This window comes from Electrona antarctica, assembly GCF_951216825.1.
Source record: "Electrona antarctica genome assembly, chromosome: 1".
NCBI lineage: Eukaryota > Metazoa > Chordata > Actinopteri > Myctophiformes > Myctophidae > Electrona > Electrona antarctica.
This window is the reverse complement of record NC_136806.1, coordinates 35,092,522-35,112,787: the sequence shown is the minus strand read 5'-3', so window position 1 is coordinate 35,112,787 and position 20,266 is coordinate 35,092,522. Positions and strand designations below refer to the sequence as shown.

The window sequence follows — 20,266 nt, the reverse complement described above, 5'->3', positions numbered from 1 at the left end:
GTACACCATCCAGGTAACTGAATCCCTGTTACCCTTGTCTCAGCTCTCCCACGCTGACACATCCTATCAACTACAATGCTACAACTAACTAAACATCTATTTGAGATATACAGTATACAGGGGCTTATTAGATAGCATTTAGGACACTAAAGTATACTACAAACTACAGTGAGTATACGACTACAACAGTTAGTAAACCACAACTACAGCTACGTTACAAGCCGACACTGAACCCCATGCGGAGTCTCACAGCAGTGATGTCACCAGTGTGTCCTGGTTGTGCTTTGACATCACTCTTATATACAAAATTACAAACCAATAGAGCTTGATCACAGAATTTCAATGAATGGTGATGTTGCCCTTCAACAATATCTGTGATCAGACAGCTTCCGAAAATGCAAATTTTGAGTTGCGTAATAGCCCCCATCTTGAAAACTGGCGGCCATATTGGAATTAAATTGACACCATCAGAATACATTCATTTTGATGTTTGGATCAATGTGTGGATCACACATTTCTGTTCACTAAAGTTCTACTTATTAATTTGACGAGGTGGCCATCTTGAAAACTGGTCGGCCATCTTGGATTTTCAGCTGGAAAACATACTTTTCCTAGAAAGTACATCCTGGACATCAATTGTGCCAAATCTGGTGCTTGTACCACCACATGAAGGATTATTATGGAATATGGACTTAATCTGCCCACTTTATCGTTTAATTCCCATTGTATCATCATAATATTAAATAATTTTGATGTTCTAAATGCAGAATTGGATTTCTCATACTCGGAAACATATATTTTGATGTATAGGCCATCAACATAGGATTTTATAGCTCAATATAACTCAAACACTGTTTAAAACCACCTCGAATGGCGGCCATCTTGAAAAATGGTGTCCATTTTGTTTTTTCAAGTGGACAACGTACTTTTCTGAGAGAGTAGGTTCCGAAGCACTTGTGTGCCAATTTTGGTGCTTGTATGATCAAGTGAACGATTCTTATGATATATTGACTTAATCTGCTCCACTAAAGTCCACAGTCTCCACCAGAGCCTCCGTTACATATCTGATGATGGCATGTCTATAGATGGACTGAATGAAGGTTACATGGTGTCTGTAGATGAAGTGAATGAAGATTACATGAAGTTAACATGTCTATAGAAGCACTGAATGAAGGAACGTACGTTCATAATGATATTGGATGATGAAAATGACCTTTACCAGGCCAGAGATAAATGTGGAAATATTCAGAAGGTCAGTTGACCTTTGAATGAAGAATGACGCTGATTACAAATGTCTCTATTACATTGCATGGCTCCCCGGGGGATCATTTTCAGCTTGCCCAATGAGAACACGGGAGTAGAGAGGAGCCTGTATAATTTGACCAAAGACGCTGGCAAATTTTGGGTCATGTTAATTGCACTATATGTCACAAACTGACGGCAGCAGGAACCAGAGCGAACATCTGGTTTCTACATCTCCCATCTGACAGACAGACTGTGAGAGACGAGGGGAATTTCCCTGTTCCAGAGCACTGGCTGTGTCTTTCCTTTCCTTCACTCTGGCAGATGAAAGCTGTGGACTGGAGCCTCGATGTTCTCTCAGAGTAGAAACCTCCCAGGAACCATTTATAATCTCTGACACTCGACTCACCAAGCGCTGTCAGATCTTCATCTTTCACCATTATATACTGTACTCAGGATCGGAAGCTATAGGTGCTGTGGATGCTGTGCTTGTTAAATGTACACCATGCCTGTATTCATCTGCAGTATAATTGGAATGTGGAAACCTTTAAAAAAAAGCCTCAAACACAAAGCTTACCATTCAATGGGCAATCTCATTAGTGACCTGCAAATTAAAATCGATATCTGTTGAATTATCTCTGGTAATTGTGCGTTCTCACCTTGTGCAGTTTGTCCTTGAAAGCTAGGCTATGTACTTTACTTTGCCAGAAAATACAAAGTAGTGATGGCATCCTCAGAACAACAAAGTCCTCTGTAATTGGCTCTCTAAAGGTGAAAGATGTCTCTGATCATACTAATGATGGCATAGACTTGTTGGTTCCAGTTCTCATCTTTGGATTCTGCCTTGCAGTGGTCTATTGAGACAAAGCTCCTTATCAGATGAAGGAAGTTGAGATGCTAACATTGTTTTTCAACACTATGTGTAAGTATGTTGTAATTGCCATTCAGGACCTCTCAGCCCACTGAAAGCATATTACAAGTAAGACGCGTAAACGCGGGAAGTGAACTAAGCTGTTGTGGCAGTCTGACACACACACACACACACACACACACACACACACACACACACACACACTGTATCTTTCCAATTTCAGTTCGTAAGCCCACACACACACACACAGCCAGACAGACAGACAGACAGACAAGCTAGGCCGGCTTCTATAGTAATTGCTCACTTCGTTCGCAATCACTTCGTTCGCAATCATCGCCATCGGGTGGAAACCTCATGTGTTACTTTTCAGGATTCAAATAATATTTAATAATAATAATAATATATATAATATAAAATGATTTTAAGTGGAATGCACTAAAAAGGGTATCTTTGAAAAACAAAGAAAAGGTCCCGCACACTGTCAGACACTTGTCAAAATGTTGCTCTTTATTAGTTATTTTCTAATAAAGAGCAACATTTTGGCAAGTGCCTGACAGTGTGCGGGACCTTTTCTTTGTTTTTCAAAGATACCCTTTAATGTATGCTCCATTGCCCTACGGTGCGTAGGATAATGTCACTAGCCTTCTGAGGTGTGCATCTGCCTTTTGCTAAAAAGTGGAATGCACTAAATTATATGTTGTATGGCCCACAGTGACAATAAACAACTTATTTTATCTTTTGTATGACACTGTAGTATGATCAAGTAGGGCATTGATTTACAAAAAGAAAAAAAAAAGGAGATAAGAGGTTTGTGCCCGCCAGCAACGGTATGTTACTGGGCCAACCAGCGTCTCATTCTGACACTCTGGATGGATCAACATTAACTAATACATGAGGCGACAGACAGTGAGTCCTGTGCTGTAAGCATTTCCCCCACGCTACTGTATGCTCCTTACTGCTGACTGCTCACGAGCTGGTACACTGTGTGTGTGTGTGTGTGTGTGTGTGTGTGTGTGTGTGTGTGTGTGTGTGTGTGTGTGTGTGTGTGTGTGTGTGTGTGTGTGTGTGTGTGTGTGTGTGTGTGTGTGTGTGTGTGTGTGTGTGTGTGTGTGTGTGTGTGTGTGTGCTTTCAGAGAGATGTCTGGTGGCAGAAAATGCTGCAGTATTAATGGGGCTTGCTGAAATGGGAGTTTCTGACAGTAAGAGATTCCTGCGTTATCTGCAGCTAGATATATGAGATGATGGGATAGAATTGTTTAAAAAAAGTGATATTTGTAGTTGAAATCCAGGTAGGGAGATCATGTCAGATGAAGAAAAGGGGAGATTGTACGAGGTAGCATGATTAATTTTTTTCTCCCTTTCTTCTCCATGTAGAGGTGAAATAGAAGGATAAGCAGCTGAAGATAATTGTTTTTTCTTCTTTTTTCAACATGCCTCATCATCATCCACCGCTTTTACCCAGGAAATCTAGCATGGAGACGAGGGGAAGAGAAGAATGTTAGCAGGATCTTTCACTCTCTTGTGTGTGTCAAATTCGTGTTTATATCCCATATCCCGGAGGGACAGTGACAATTTTATTGCAATGGGAATGGCAATGACTCGGCACCTGGGTGTGGACTATACAGCTTTTATAATGCCGCAAACCACAGTTTTGGGCATTCTGTTGCAATCGTCTTATCTCATATCTTTAATCTGAAATAGGCTTTAAAGATTCATGTTGATTTGAATGACAGCGCAAGACGGGAGAGGGCTCTTTGACTGGGCACTGTATCCATTACTGTGTGCCTTTTTTGCACAATTTCATAAATATCAATATTGCATTTCTTATCACTCAATAGTAGTCGGCATAAGATGTATGCCTGCATATCACATGGACCAGTGGTTCTCAAACGTTTTAATTTCAAGGACCCTCAGTTTGGTATGCATTAGGCCACAGACCCCATAACTCATAAATGGGCAACTGGGTTCTGGGTGACAGATGCAGCCCCCACCTTCACTTAATGCGCTGTGCAGTTTAATATCAGAATATAGATTTATTATTATTCAACTGTTACAATTCCAAACATGCAAACATAACCCGACTTAATTACTTTAGTCTAGATTAGTAGCTTAATGACTAGTATTACAATTGTATTGTCTTTTGTATGTCTTTGTACGTATTTGTATTTAAGTTCATAAAGTTAATATTAGTAATTAATTAATTCACTTTTCAGGATTACAATTCAAAAGTAGCAGTTTTGAGCTTTTAGATTTTTTGAAATCTTTTAGTAGGTCATTAATTTACGAAAAATGTTAAAATACGGAAATAGATAAGAGGTTTCTGCCCGACAGTACATGCAATGTGGCCTCTGGAGTGAGTGTGGAAATATAGTGGCCCTCTGGAGTGAGTGTGGAAATATAGTGGCCCTCTGGAGTGAGTGTGTAAATATAGTGGCCCTCTGGAGTGAGTGTGGAAATATAGTGGCCCTCTGGAGTGAGTGTGTAAATATAGTGGCCCTCTGGAGTGAGTGTGGAAATATAGTGGCCCTCTGGAGTGAGTGTGTAAATATAGTGGCCCTCTGGAGTGAGTGTGGAAATATAGTGGCCCTCTGGAGTGAGTGTGGAAATATAGTGGCCCTCTGGAGTGAGTGTGGAAATATAGTGGCCCTCTGGAGTGAGTGTGGAAATATAGTGGCCCTCTGGAGTGAGTGTGGAAATATAGTGGCCCTCTGGAGTGAGTGTGGAAATATAGTGGCCCTCTGGAGTGAGTGTGGAAATATAGTGGCCCTCTGGAGTGAGTGTGGAAATATAGTGGCCCTCTGGAGTGAGTGTGGAAATATAGTGGCCCTCTGGAGTGAGTGTGGAAATATAGTGGCCCTCTGGAGTGAGTGTGGAAATATAGTGGCCCTCTGGAGTGAGTGTGGAAATATAGTGGCCCTCTGGAGTGAGTGTGGAAATGTAGTGGCCCTCTGGAGTGAGTGTGGAAATATAGTGGCCCTCTGGAGTGAGTGTGGAAATATAGTGGCCCTCTGGAGTGAGTGTGGAAATATAGTGGCCCTCTGGAGTGAGTGTGGAAATATAGTGGCCCTCTGGAGTGAGTGTGGAAATATAGTGGCCCTCTGGAGTGAGTGTGGAAATATAGTGGCCCTCTGGAGTGAGTGTGGAAATATAGTGGCCCTCTGGAGTGAGTGTGGAAATATAGTGGCCCTCTGGAGTGAGTGTGGAAATATAGTGGCCCTCTGGAGTGAGTGTGGAAATATAGTGGCCCTCTGGAGTGAGTGTGGAAATATAGTGGCCCTCTGGAGTGAGTGTGGAAATATAGTGGCCCTCTGGAGTGAGTGTGGAAATATAGTGGCCCTCTGGAGTGAGTGTGGAAATATAGTGGCCCTCTGGAGTGAGTGTGGAAATATAGTGGCCCTCTGGAGTGAGTGTGGAAATATAGTGGCCCTCTGGAGTGAGTGTGGAAATATAGTGGCCCTCTGGAGTGAGTGTGGAAATATAGTGGCCCTCTGGAGTGAGTGTGGAAATATAGTGGCCCTCTGGAGTGAGTGTGGAAATGTAGTGGCCCTCTGGAGTGAGTGTGGAAATGTAGTGGCCCTCTGGAGTGAGTGTGGAAATATAGTGGCCCTCTGGAGTGAGTGTGGAAATATAGTGGCCCTCTGGAGTGAGTGTGGAAATATAGTGGCCCTCTGGAGTGAGTGTGGAAATATAGTGGCCCTCTGGAGTGAGTGTGGAAATATAGTGGCCCTCTGGAGTGAGTGTGGAAATATAGTGGCCCTCTGGAGTGAGTGTGGAAATATAGTGGCCCTCTGGAGTGAGTGTGGAAATATAGTGGCCCTCTGGAGTGAGTGTGGAAATATAGTGGCCCTCTGGAGTGAGTGTGGAAATATAGTGGCCCTCTGGAGTGAGTGTGGAAATATAGTGGCCCTCTGGAGTGAGTGTGGAAATGTAGTGGCCCTCTGGAGTGAGTGTGGAAATATAGTGGCCCTCTGGAGTGAGTGTGGAAATATAGTGGCCCTCTGGAGTGAGTGTGGAAATATAGTGGCCCTCTGGAGTGAGTGTGGAAATATAGTGGCCCTCTGGAGTGAGTGTGGAAATATAGTGGCCCTCTGGAGTGAGTGTGGAAATATAGTGGCCCTCTGGAGTGAGTGTGGAAATATAGTGGCCCTCTGGAGTGAGTGTGGAAATATAGTGGCCCTCTGGAGTGAGTGTGGAAATATAGTGGCCCTCTGGAGTGAGTGTGGAAATATAGTGGCCCTCTGGAGTGAGTGTGGAAATATAGTGGCCCTCTGGAGTGAGTGTGGAAATATAGTGGCCCTCTGGAGTGAGTGTGGAAATATAGTGGCCCTCTGGAGTGAGTGTGGAAATATAGTGGCCCTCTGGAGTGAGTGTGGAAATATAGTGGCCCTCTGGAGTGAGTGTGGAAATATAGTGGCCCTCTGGAGTGAGTGTGGAAATATAGTGGCCCTCTGGAGTGAGTGTGGAAATATAGTGGCCCTCTGGAGTGAGTGTGGAAATATAGTGGCCCTCTGGAGTGAGTGTGGAAATATAGTGGCCCTCTGGAGTGAGTGTGGAAATATAGTGGCCCTCTGGAGTGAGTGTGGAAATATAGTGGCCCTCTGGAGTGAGTGTGGAAATATAGTGGCCCTCTGGAGTGAGTGTGGAAATATAGTGGCCCTCTGGAGTGAGTGTGGAAATATAGTGGCCCTCTGGAGTGAGTGTGGAAATATAGTGGCCCTCTGGAGTGAGTGTGGAAATATAGTGGCCCTCTGGAGTGAGTGTGGAAATATAGTGGCCCTCTGGAGTGAGTGTGGAAATATAGTGGCCCTCTGGAGTGAGTGTGGAAATATAGTGGCCCTCTGGAGTGAGTGTGGAAATATAGTGGCCCTCTCCATCATCAAAGTTGCCCACCCCTGCCATAACTCTTGAGAGTGTACCAAATGTAAGGGTATATTTGGTTGTAGACTCTCAGGCCCCTTTTCCACCAGTTGGTTCCCAATGGGAACTGGTTCAGTTCTTTTTGGTTCTTAGTCCATGAGCCAGAGCTCCAAAATTGGAACGCTAATTATGAATTGAGTGGGCAAAACCATAACTATATCAGATTGTTATTATCACCATGAAACTTCCCCCGTTGATTATTTACACAAAAACAATGATTTATTGTATTACAAATTTTACATTTCTGCAAATGAGGCATTATGTAGGGAAATATGCAAAATAATCAAAAATATGAAAAAGCTACTACTGTGGAAGGGTTATCATGTATTAATTTACTTGTATTTATCCTGTAAACAATTTAATATAGGTCTAGTTTTTCCCACCAATTTTGGAGCTATGGCTCATTGACTAAGAACCAAAAATAACTGAAATGGAACCAACCGGTGGAAAGGGGGTCTCAGAGTTAGGCCTCACTCAGACCTTTACTGCATTGCTGTATGCTTGTTGGATGAATGTTGTGTAGTGTCATGGCCGCCCCAATGCATTTCCAATGGGAGTCACATGGTTTGACACAACATTTGTGTTGTATGAGGGGGAGGGGCGCAGTCGATACACAGCCGAAAGCCAGCTTGTAGTCCAAAATGTGGACTACAAACCATGTGACTTCCATTGGAAATGCATTGGGGCGGCCATGACACTACACAACATTCATCCAACAAGCATACAGCAATGCAGGTTGGGTCTGAGTGAGGCCTTACAGAGTTACAGACAGCTGTCATTCATTTAGCTGGGGAACCCTGCTTTGAGAACTAGAGACATACAGTAGACTACACCAATGGCAGAGAGTTGCAGTTTGGTTTGGCAAGAAATAAATAAATGTGATAAATTATGTAGACATAAAAAAGGGCAATTGGACGGGTTCTCTGGCATCTGTGTGTGGACATGCCTGCCTTTGATTGATGTGCAGCTCCGAATGTAATTGCCTTGAACAAACCTCCAAGAAACAGATTGGCCAGTGTAGTAGAGAAGAGAAAGCCTGAGAAAGTGTCAAAATGCACGTGAGATGATGCTAGCACGTCTACATCATTATCGGAGGAACCACTTTGAACAGTGGTGGAAAGTAACTAAGTGCATTTACTCAAGTACTTTACTTAAGTACAATGTTGAGGTACTTTGGTGTAAAAAAGTATTTCCAATGTTCAATACTTTTACTTACTTGTCAAATACGTAAAAAAATATATATAAATAGTTATACAATTGGCCAATACTTTAACTTCTACTCCACTACAATTATTTGAAAACTTTTGTTACTAGTTACTTAGTATATTTGGATTATTATTACAAAACATACATTAACCACTGTCTTTTTCTTTTTTAAGCATTTAAGCAAACGGGACATTCTGCATAATGTGTACTTTTACTATTGGTACTTTGAGTATATTTTGATGCCAATAATTTTGTACTTTTACTCAAGTACATTTTGACTACCGGACTTTTACTTGTAACGGAGTGTTTCTACATTGTAGTATTAATACATTTACTTAAGTAAAATGTAGTAAATGTAGTACTTTGTCCACCACTGCTTTTGAAGACGGTGTTCTGGGACTTTTTGCTTCCTGTAGGAGGAGGAAGAGGAGACGGGTCAGGGTTGTGTTATGTTGTCTTGTGTGGGTGGACAGCTTCACTTTTGATGTGTTTTTCTGAAGCGGGTCCTTCATGATCTCTCTGCGTCTCTGAGGAGATTCTCGTTCTCACCTCTTGACTTGAAAACATCTCTGTTTACTTCTCTAATACCCAAACTATTGTTTACTTACAGTACGACACGCAGCGAGCTGGTTCCCATTAACCTCTGTCAACCTGGCTGGTGTCCGTATCTCTATAAGCTCACAGCGTGTCGTATCGTGACACTTTGAGACCTTGTAGAGCTCCTCCCTAACATTTTAGTACAGTTTTTATTTGTTGACAGATTGTCAATATATACAGTATAGTCCTAGTCATCACAGCTTAGTTTTTATTTAGTATTTATGTAGTTATCATCAGTGAAAAAAAGGTAGTTCACGACCACCACTGCTGCTGGGGATAATACATGGCTTCTTCCATTGAGGCTCCGTCGCTGAATGTACAGACCAGCGTCCTTGTGAAGAAGTAAATCATCTTTGTCATTACGTACAGCTCTGCTACATGGCCTCCAGCTCTTAGAGGATAAACACACATGCATGAGTACACACACATAATATATACATAACAGTATACAGTAGATGCACTGTATGTCACACATTCATGCAGGTCACATCCGCACGCACGCACGCACGCACGCACGCACGCACGCACGCACGCACGCACGCACGCACGCACGCACGCACGCACGCACGCACGCACGCACGCACATTCAGATGACACACCAGGGTGAGTATGAGCAGTGCTGCAGTGAAATTGCACCAGCCATGCCCTGATGCAACCAAATCTTTTTCCCTTCAAAACGTTAGAATTGTATTGTACCCCCCGGTACAATAAAATACAGGCCTGATATCAGATGTAATATGAATTTCCAAGAAGAATTCTATGTGAGTGGATATTTTCCACTGGGGTGGCAGGGGTTTTCAACTTATTGTGAACGAGGGACCACCACCCTGACTTAGAATCAACCTGGGGACCACTGTCGTGTTGGGTGGGGTTATGGGCTAAGATTTTAGTGCTTTTGTAACACTTTCTATGCATCTCATGTATATACATCCCACTGTTTCTCAACCAATCGTCCATATGACTACTAATAATTTCCTAATAATAATAATGACTCAACCAGACAATCCGGTGCACTTCCCCCTTTTGAGATTCAAACTCCCTTTTTCCGTTGAATTTCTTGGGCTCTGATTGGACTGAAACCGTGACCAAATTTAGGTTTCTATTTAGGGGTCATAGATATGTCATAGATCGCTGACCACATGAAGGCTGAGATGAGATCCCAATATCCATATTAATTTTGTGTCCCTCAGTGAACTTCAATAGATGAATTAACAAAAAAACTTTATGTGTCATCATACTTTTTCTTTCCAAAGTGTGCGCACGCACGCACGCACGCACACACACACACACACACACACACACACACACACACACACACACACACACACAGGTGACCTCACACATGTTCTGTGCAAAGTGATTGGCATTCAGGAGGGTTCACTGCAGCTCCCCTCGGATCCAACTTGTTTCCTCTTCTCCTTGTCTCTCCAATCTATGTCCCTGTCCTTCATCTCAGCAGACAGGGAGAAATCTTCCATCGCCCTGGCAACAAGGGTCTTTCTTATCACCTACTTTAGTCTCACAAAAAAACTTTGACACAGCTTAGTATGTATCACCATATACTATTTCCACAATGTTGTATCAATTATGTCACCGCCATTTATTTCACTGGCACAGGTTCAACAGGTAAAATACGTACTGTGCTTTTCCAGCCTGCAGTCTAAATGAGTGGTTGTCAATAAAACCTCTGCATCATGTACGTTTTCATTTTGGGCTTCCAACAGCATTGTTAACACAATTTTTGCTAAGGACGTGTATACACGTCTTTTATATCCAAATCATAGGGTGCTAGGCATCCTTTGGTCTTTTTTTATTGACATTAACTCATATACTGCCACCTGCTGGACGCAGAACTAACCGCAGACTGCCGAACTGCCTCTCCTTATGTAATGTACTCCTTGTTGATTCACTGCCGTTCACTTCCTTGTTTGTAGCTCTAAAATAATGGCTTGTATCTCCTAATCTAGGGAACTCTCCATGGTTTTGACCAATGGGCAATGTTCTGTCTTCATTTCTGACTTCAGTATGCCTCTCGTTTGGAATATTACCGCTTCTAGAGAGACTTTAGCATGACCAGCGCGAGGGGGAGGCGGGGCTTTTCAGACTAAAATCTGCCATATCTGCTGGCAGTCTAGTGCCTATATTTTTATGCTGTCGCATCCGTTGTGTTAAGATCAACTTTCAAACTGCAGGAGGAAGTTAAAGCTCGTTAAATAGGCATGCTGTTTGGCGGATGATTTATTCATGAGAGGCTGTGTATTCAGTTGTTTCTGGGTTGCTTGTGTGTCACTGGTGTTGACATACAGTATAATGCAATGCGGGTTTAACTGTAAGTTACAGCTGCTACTTTGAATTCTCATTAATGTTTTTTTCTCTTTTTTTTGCCCCCTTCCAGAATTTGACCCCAACATCCTGATGAATGGCATGCCCCCCATGAATCCCATGATTCCCGGCATGCCCGGCACACCCTGGCACCAGGATGTACCAATGATCAAGGAGATCATCCACTGCCAGAGCTGCACCCTCTTCCCATCGAACCCCAGTAAGTCTGCATGATTATAAGGCTGTTCCTCTGAACCTTCTCCACAGAACACAACAGAGGGTGGGGGTGGATGGGCGGGCAGGTTGTCTGTAACTCGAAGCTTGACCTCTGTTAGACACAACACTGATTATGATGTGTTAAAGTACTGAATGTCAAGTCTCCAGGTTTTCCTCAAATATGAATCTCTCTAGTGGTTCTCAAATGTTTTATTTTCAAGGACCCCCTTAACTCTGAACTTTCTTCTGTTATGGTCATTGATTCAGGACTAGCTCTTTGTGTTTCTGATATTATTGTCCACTCATTTTGTATGTATGTGGCAAAAATGGAATTTTGACCAAAATGTCCACCACAAGCCGGCATGGTGATGACCCCTACATCTCCCTACTTACCTCCTGGGCTGTCCTACCTCCCTGCAGGGCCCAGGTCCATCACTAGCTCTGGTCCATAACTCTAATGCCTTTGCATTGCATTATACTACTCTTCTCTTCCTGCACTCGCATGAAATGCAGACCAGCCTCTCGTCTGTAGCGAAAACAAAAATAACGTTTTCACTACTCACCAATGCAAAGTTGGCTTGTGTTATTAGAAAGCCTACTTTCCAAAAAAATAAATAAATGGGAAATGCACTTATGTCCTTGTCTTATATCTAAGAGAAATGCTTTCTGTACTGCACTGCTTTTTCCAAATAAAATAAATATATATAAAAAGAAAAAAAGAAAGCCTACTTTCCTTACTGGACGCACTCTGAGCCCCCACCACATGTATAAAATGCACTTTTTTGCCAGAAAGGGATTTTCTTTTCACCGGAAAACTCTTGTCTATGGGGTTTTCTCTTGGCAATATCGGTAGAGTAACTAAAAGTGGAGTAACTAAATGTATTTTTCTTCCAGTGAAAAATAATCACTTTTCTGGCCAAAAAGTGCATTTTCTAGGTGTGGTGGGGGGCTCAGAGTGCGTAAGGAAAGTAGGCTTTCTAATCACACAAGCCGCCTTTGTATTGGTGAGTAGTGAAAATGTTCTTTTTATTTTCGCTACAGACGAGAGGCTGGTCTGCATTTCATGCGAGCGCAGGAAGAGAAGAGTAACATAGCTCTAATGCAAAGGCATTAGAGCTATGGAGTCTGGACCAGATTAGAGCTATGGAGTATGGACCAGATTAGAGCTATGGAGTATGGACCAGAGCTAGTCCATCACCTTAATGTCTAAAAGCACATGACAATTTATTTGCTTCTCAAACCGTTATTATTTTAAACTTTCCTCACCACTATCTCAAATCTTGAATCATAAAAGATCTACCCCTAGAGGCACATCTTATTATTGCCTTATTATTACTTCTTTTACCCAAACCTCTGTGTCTTGGAGATGAGCAGGATGCAAAGCCAGACTTCAGAGCAAAACTGCACTTATATTCTCCTCATGAAAGTCAAGAAGGTATTTGTGCAGGCACTGCGCTGCTTCACACAATTACACCAAAAGAGATTGCTGTCTGCCGGTGCCTTTGGCCCCCACAGTGTAGAGAATGGAGCAAGCACTTTTCTACCATTAGAGGAAAAAATGCTTCCAGCCCTTTTAAATAGCCTGGGTATTAGTCTAAGATTAAATGTATCATATGTATTATTGCATCTTTGACTCGGCAGCTACAGCTAATATAATGCTTGGCTACTTTCGTGACTGCAGCCAGTGTCTTTTCTGTTCTACAAATGGCAGTGGCATAACATCATGGTGATATGATAGGCCCCGGTGCAAATATGTTATTATATATAATAACATAACATTAATATTGGGGGGGGGGGATATGTTATATCACAACATAATGTTATATCATTGATCTAAATGGCATTATATCAACAAGGATAGGATGATTAAAAATAAGTTATTATGTCTGTAGGAGTGCAGGGCTGCAGGCTATCAGAAATTACTTTGGACAGGTGGAAAAAAACTTAAGTTAAACTTGCAGAGGGACGGCAGACGGATTACTTTACCTGGTTTACATCTTCTGATAATTTTCTTTTTGTGGCTTTCGCCTTTATTTTATATTTTTTATGGAGGGACAGACAGTAGGCTGACAGGAAATGGGGAGATAGATGGGGGGGAAGACATGCAGTAAAGGCCGTCGGGATCGGGAGTCGAACCCGCGGCACACTGCCAGACTGGATTACCAGCCAAGGTGCCTGTACCGCTGAGCCACGGCCCAGGCCCATCTTCTGATAATTGTACTTGAATGTTGACATGAAGTAATATACCCGGCTAGTGTTTCATTAGTGCGAACGTGACAAACCAGGCTACAGCTGAGCTTTGTTGCACTGCTGCTCGCAGATCATGAACACACGTTGAAACTAAGGCTACGGTAAAGATACCATGGGCTCGTCAGTGATGTCACTGTTGTGCAACACGAAAGTAGTACGGACTTGAAGCTGTTTATAAACCGAGTCAAAGTAGTACGGACTTGAAGCTGTTTATAAACCGAGTCAAAGTAGTACGGACTTGAAGCTGTTTATAAACCGAGTCAAAGTAGTACGGACTTGAAGCTGTTTATAAACAGAGTCAAAGTAGTACGGACTTGAAGCTGTTTATAAACCGAGTCAAAGTAGTACGGACTTGAAGTTGTTTATAAAGTAGTACGGACTTGAAGCTGTTTATAAAGTAGTACGGACTTGAAGCTGTTTATAAAGTAGTACGGACTTGAAGCTGTTTATAAAGTAGTACGGACTTGAAGCTGTTTATAAAGTAGTACGGACTTGAAGCTGTTTATAAAGTAGTACGGACTTGAAGCTGTTTATAAAGTAGTAGGACTTGAAGCCGTTTATAAACAACGGACTTGAAGCTGTTTATAAAGTAGTACGGACTTGAAGCTGTTTATAAAGTAGTACGGACTTGAAGCTGTTTATAAAGTAGTACGGACTTGAAGCTGTTTATAAACAACGGACTTGAAGCTGTTTATAAACCGAGTCAAAGTAGTACGGACTTGAAGCTGTTTATAAACCGAGTCAAAGTAGTACGGACTTGAAGCTGTTTATAAACCGAGTCAAAGTAGTACGGACTTGAAGCTGTTTATAAACCGAGTCAAAGTAGTACGGACTTGAAGCTGTTTATAAACCGAGTCAAAGTAGTACGGACTTGAAGCTGTTTATAAACCGAGTCAAAGTAGTACGGACTTGAAGCTGTTTATAAACCGAGTCAAAGTAGTACGGACTTGAAGCTGTTTATAAAGTAGTACGGACTTGAAGCTGTTTATAAAGTAGTACGGACTTGAAGCTGTTTATAAAGTAGTACGGACTTGAAGCTGTTTATAAAGTAGTACGGACTTGAAGCTGTTTATAAAGTAGTACGGACTTGAAGCTGTTTATAAAGTAGTACGGACTTGAAGCTGTTTATAAAGTAGTAGGACTTGAAGCCGTTTATAAACAACGGACTTGAAGCTGTTTATAAAGTAGTACGGACTTGAAGCTGTTTATAAAGTAGTACGGACTTGAAGCCGTTTATAAACAACGGACTTGAAGCTGTTTATAAAGTAGTACGGACTTGAAGCTGTTTATAAAGTAGTACGGACTTGAAGCTGTTTATAAAGTAGTACGGACTTGAAGCTGTTTATAAAGTAGTACGGACTAGAAGCTGTTTATAAAGTAGTAGGACTTGAAGCTGTTTATAAAGTAGTACGGACTTGAAGCCGTTTATAAACAACGGACTTGAAGCTGTTTATAAAGTAGTACGGACTTGAAGCTGTTTATAAAGTAGTAGGACTTGAAGCTGTTTATAAAGTAGTACGGACTTGAAGCTGTTTATAAAGTAGTAGGACTTGAAGCTGTTTATAAAGTAGTACGGACTTGAAGCTGTTTATAAAGTAGTACGGACTTGAAGCTGTTTATAAAGTAGTACGGACTTGAAGCTGTTTATAAAGTAGTAGGACTTGAAGCTGTTTATAAACCGAGTCAACTTTTCACAGTCGCCTTGCCTTTTTTTTCCTTCTTCTTCCTTCATGGGCCCCCATCAATATTTATGCCACTGACAAATGGTGTGGTTGTTAAAATAATACAAGTCTAGCTTGTCTTTTAGAAGTATTGATTCAGTATCTGTTGTTAACATCACAACAGCACCCCAACAGCACATGTTGTGTGCTTGTTGGCGGTCAATGGTATTAACCTTTTAGTAAGAAGCTATAAAAGTTTCAGCAGGATGAGCCTGTACACTGTGCCTGTTGTGTCACAAGAAAAATGTTTTTCTTTTGTGTTTTTGTCATATACTGTAACTGGACATCTTGTCATCTCCAGACTCAAGCACTCAGCCTATAAATGTAAATGGTAAATGGTGCATTTATATAGCACCTTTATCCAAGACACTTTACATAGATTTACATTACATTCACCCATTCACACACACATTCATACACTGATGGCGGCGGAAACCATGCAAGGCACCAACCAGCACATCAGGAGCAATTCAGTGTCTTTCTCAAGGACACTTTGACACTAACTCTGGGGGAGCCCGGGTTCGAGCTGGCGACCTTGTGGTTGCCATCCGGCCACTCTACCCCTGAGCCACCGCCGCCCCCTTCAGCCTACAGTATGTGTACCATAGGTAAATGGAGCAGCTCTTATGTACAGTAGCAGGTTGCATATGCCATCCATCACCAGCAGTGGTGGAGTCGACCCTCTAGCATGACACACAGCATCCCTTCTCATTGACCTTTAACTCAACAGCAACCTGCTGTCAGCGCGCTCTCTCTCTCTCTCTCTCTCTCTCTCTCTCTCTCTCTCTCTCTCTCTCTCTCTCTCTCTCAAATGTCAGTGTTAATCTTAATCTGTGTGTGTGTGTGTGTGTGTGTGTGTGTGTGTGTGTGTGTGTGTGTGTGTGTGTGTGTGTGTGTGTGTGTGTGTGTGTGTGTGTGTGTGTGTGTGTCTCCTTTTACATTTTTCTTTCCGTCTCATTTGCTTTGTCTCTGTTCTCTTCTGTTGGTTGATTTGTTTGAGGAGTCCTTCGCCTCTGGGAACCCTGGTACTCTTTTAAACTTATGTTATGACGTATGCGTTTGTCTGGCTTCTTCCCATACTTCTGTCTGTTTTAAGACAAACTGTCTGACGGGAATCAATAAATAGAACCCATGAGGGTGTGATACTATCGCACATGCAAATACACGCACGCACACACACACACACACACACACACACACACACACACACACACACACACTGTGCATGGTATAGTTGCAGTCCTTTTTTGTGTTCAGTCACATGCTGCGGTTTCACTTGGAACGGTGTTGTGTTGTAGTACTGTGTGACTGTGATCTTGGCATTCACAGGGTCAGGGAGTCCTGGTTCTAGCAGGTCAGGGATTGTAAAAAGGTGTTTAGTCGGTTCTAGGTGATGGATGGGTTTGTGTAGCAGACCAGTGGCAGTGAATGGCCACAGAGACAGCAGTCCTCAGGGACACATCTATTTCTGCAGACTGGCTTCCAGCCAGGAACTCTGTGTGTCCACATTGTTCCACCCCATAACTCTGTACCATGGGAATGCAGGGTGTCCTGAGGACAGTCTGTTTAAATACAACCTCAGTCCTCTTAGGTATCTGTAGTCAGTGCCTATGGTGTTTGCACCTTTGAGTCTGAACTCTCTAATAAGCATTTTTCTTTGTAATAAGGGGTTTATGCACACTGCAAACGTGCTATCCTAGAGTAGCATCCCACTCTAGTTGTCTGTTAACTGTTCTTGCTGACACAGTATGATCACGTCCTAGTCCTACTTTGGCATTCACAGTCCACTGAACCTAGTATTTTAAAATGTGTTATATGATTGGATTCTATGCTGTGAGGCTGTGAGGTTTTCAAGGTTTGCAATGTTTAGTGTTATGTCTTGTCTATGTATGTGGTATGTAATTTGTTTTGTCTATTTCTTACATTTACAATAATGATTGACATGTATCTGTGTTGGAACTTGGGAGCCCCTCGATAACGAGATGGTACATCTCAAGGGGTCTTTTTCCTAATAAAGAATCTTGAATCATCACTGCAGAAGAGTTTCTCTTTTACTTACATATTGCACTACGCTGTCATTGAATGTGCGTTTTCGACCACAGTTTCAGCCCATACGCTCTCCACAGAGCGTTGGATGTCGCTGATGGCCAACAACATACATTTTCAGGTGGTTTAGTGTCCTCAGACAGCCATGCATAACTGTACGTATTTCCGAAATATTTGTTGTAGATAAAAGGTTGGGTGTATGTTTCTCTCATGTAGCCTACACTGCCACCTGCCCACTGCCCAGCCATAGTAGTATCCCATGATCTTACTGTAGGTCCAACGCATAACAGTGTGTCCTGTGTTGTCCTGGCTCTCTTGTGTTCAACAGACCTTCCAGCTCCTGGTTTCAGAGATCGCCCACCAGGCTGTAAGACGGTGTTTGTGGGCGGCCTGCCAGAGAACTCCACAGAACAGCTGATCGTGGAGGTGTTTGGACAGTGTGGAGAAATCATCGTCATCCGCAAGAGCAAGAAGAACTTCTGTCACATCCGCTTTGCAGAGGAGTGCACCGTGGACAGGGCTCTCTACCTGTCCGGTGAGACATTTCATATGCATCCACACGTTCCATTTGGAGGGATACAATACCATCCTTTTGTTGGAAGAGGTTTTGGAGTAATCTATTATTCCTCCTTCTACCACAGTTTTACAGTTTTGCGAATTGCATAACACGGTTGCACCATGTGTGTAAAATTATTTTTGAAATCGCCCAATGGTATTCCAACCACATTCTTCTACATTGAACAGTAGGGGGTGAAAGCATTGCCACAAATAGCCATGGCCCAGCACAGATTTGTATTGGCTTTCAAATCTATACCTGATGAAGGTCAGTTCAACTTAATCAGAATTAAATACTTTGCTGTAAGTGAAGACAGCGTGCATTTCCTTGAAAATAATGAAAGAATAGAATGTACCTGAAAATTAATACTTTTTGAGGGGCGCTAGCCCGCACAGTTTTGTGTGTTTGAGTGTATGAGCAGTCACCCCGGAATGTGCTTCCTATGCACAGCTTTGTGTGTTTGTGTGAGCACAGAATGTGCTCAGCTGATTGGCTGAGCACGCAATGTGATGTATGATGATAATAGCACCCCTCACTTCACACAAGTGTCACGTGTGATTTTTTTTATTGCTAATAAGCTAAATGAAAAGAACAGAACTGGACCGAAAACAGAGGTTTTAACTTTTAACCAAACAGTGATCTAACTTTAGTGTTGCATACATAGTTGGTAATGTTCCATTGCTTTTTAAATAGTAAACATTTAACTGAAGATTGACTTAATTAAAATTATCGCAAATCAAATCGCACGCGAAATATGGGTCAGACAAATCGTAATTAGATATTTTCTCAATCTTTCAGCCCTACTGTGAATGAACACATATACACATGTCAGACCCCTCAGATCCCAGGCTTGCTTTTCGGCTTGGCCATGAGCACTCAAAGGGATACGATGTCATTCCACAGATCTCGACTGTGGATATTATTGTTCCTCTGGGCTTTGGTGCTGATCTAAATCTCAAATAGGAGCAGATTGCCTCAGCTGTTATTTAGGTCCATTAAGCCACTAATTATGTTTTAGTACATTGTGGCTCCCACTACTCCCAATCAGAGACCCAGACAACAGAGGACATGAATGTGGAGAGAAGGTAGTCACGTGACACCAGCTGATGCTGTCTTACCTCCATTTCCCAGCAGCCTCCAGGGTCCTAAATATCTCCTCGATGCAAATATTGGCCCTTACGTCCCTGCTTCAAAAAACAGTTGCTCCAATAATAACGCTCTGCTTTATTTTAACGTGTGTGTGCTATTCCATGCGTCGTTGCGTATTTGGTTCGCCTCTTCTCTACAGTGCCACAGGACTTAGCCAGAGTTGTGTTGAAGTTTCTCCATCAACAATTCTCTCTCGCACGCACGCACGCAAGCACGCACGCACACACACACACACTGTACATCCCAGAACGGACTGAGATCTCCTCAAGCATAAACTCCAGGCAGTACTGAAATGAACACTACTGTACTATTCTACGCCTTCTGTGTGTGTGCGTGCGTGCGCACGTGTGTGTGCGTGCGACACGCACGTCATTGTGTGTCTCAGGAGTTCCGAGACATTATGATGAGCAAAGCAAACATACAGTGAAGCTTCCGCAGACACTGAGGATTTAAACCATCAATTAACTAAATTAGCTTGATTGCACTTCAAATCCACAAACAGCCTTTAGTAGGGGGAGTGAGGGAGGTACCAGTGGCATGTCCACTAGAGTAATAATTAGCATTCCTCAGCCTCCCTAGACATGCAATGAACGTATTAAACTAACACAGCTACAATTATAGGGAGACGGGCAGATCAATTGAACCCTGAAGAAAAGCTTGTTTAAGTGTCTGTCAAAACAAAGATGAGATAGAAATTGATGTCGGTCCCCATATGTCACTGATGGCTCATTCGTCTTCCAGTGTTTCTACATTGTCTCTTTTTAACCTCTTGTCTCTCCTCTGCAGGCTACCGCATCCGTATAGGCTCCAGCTCGGACAAGAAGGACTCTGGTCGCCTCCACGTGGACTTTGCTCAGGCCAGAGATGACCTGTATGAGTGGGAGTGTAATCAGCGCGCTCTGGCCAGAGAGGAGAGACACCGACGCATGATAGAGGAGGACCGCTTCCGCCCGCCCTCCCCACCAACCATCACCCACTACTCTGATCATGAATGTAGCCAGCTGGGAGACAAGATCAAAGGTATCTTAGCAGGTCTTCAAGCTACCCACTCCTATGTGTCTGTGTTCTGTGCCTGTGGAGGTGAAGCAGCCACAGAGCCCAGGCATTGTGGAGAACAGTGATGATGAACAACTTCTACTTTTTAAACAGTACTTGTTTCCTTTACGCTCAACA

The 20,266-nt window shown here is 42.7% G+C and overlaps 1 protein-coding gene across 2 annotated transcripts in view; it reads left to right on the top strand.

The window, feature by feature from the left end:
• The window catches only part of LOC306924373 (ecto-NOX disulfide-thiol exchanger 2-like), a 180,954-nt gene that overhangs the window by 129,026 nt on the left and 31,662 nt on the right, over positions 1 to 20,266 (top strand). For both annotated transcript variants that reach the window (XM_079502868.1, XM_079502867.1), the window contains 3 exons: positions 11,229 to 11,375; positions 17,717 to 17,923; positions 19,880 to 20,113. In XM_079502868.1, coding sequence (XP_079358994.1) covers positions 11,229 to 11,375; positions 17,717 to 17,923; positions 19,880 to 20,113 — 588 coding nt within the window. The remainder of the gene's footprint in view (positions 1 to 11,228; positions 11,376 to 17,716; positions 17,924 to 19,879; positions 20,114 to 20,266) is intronic.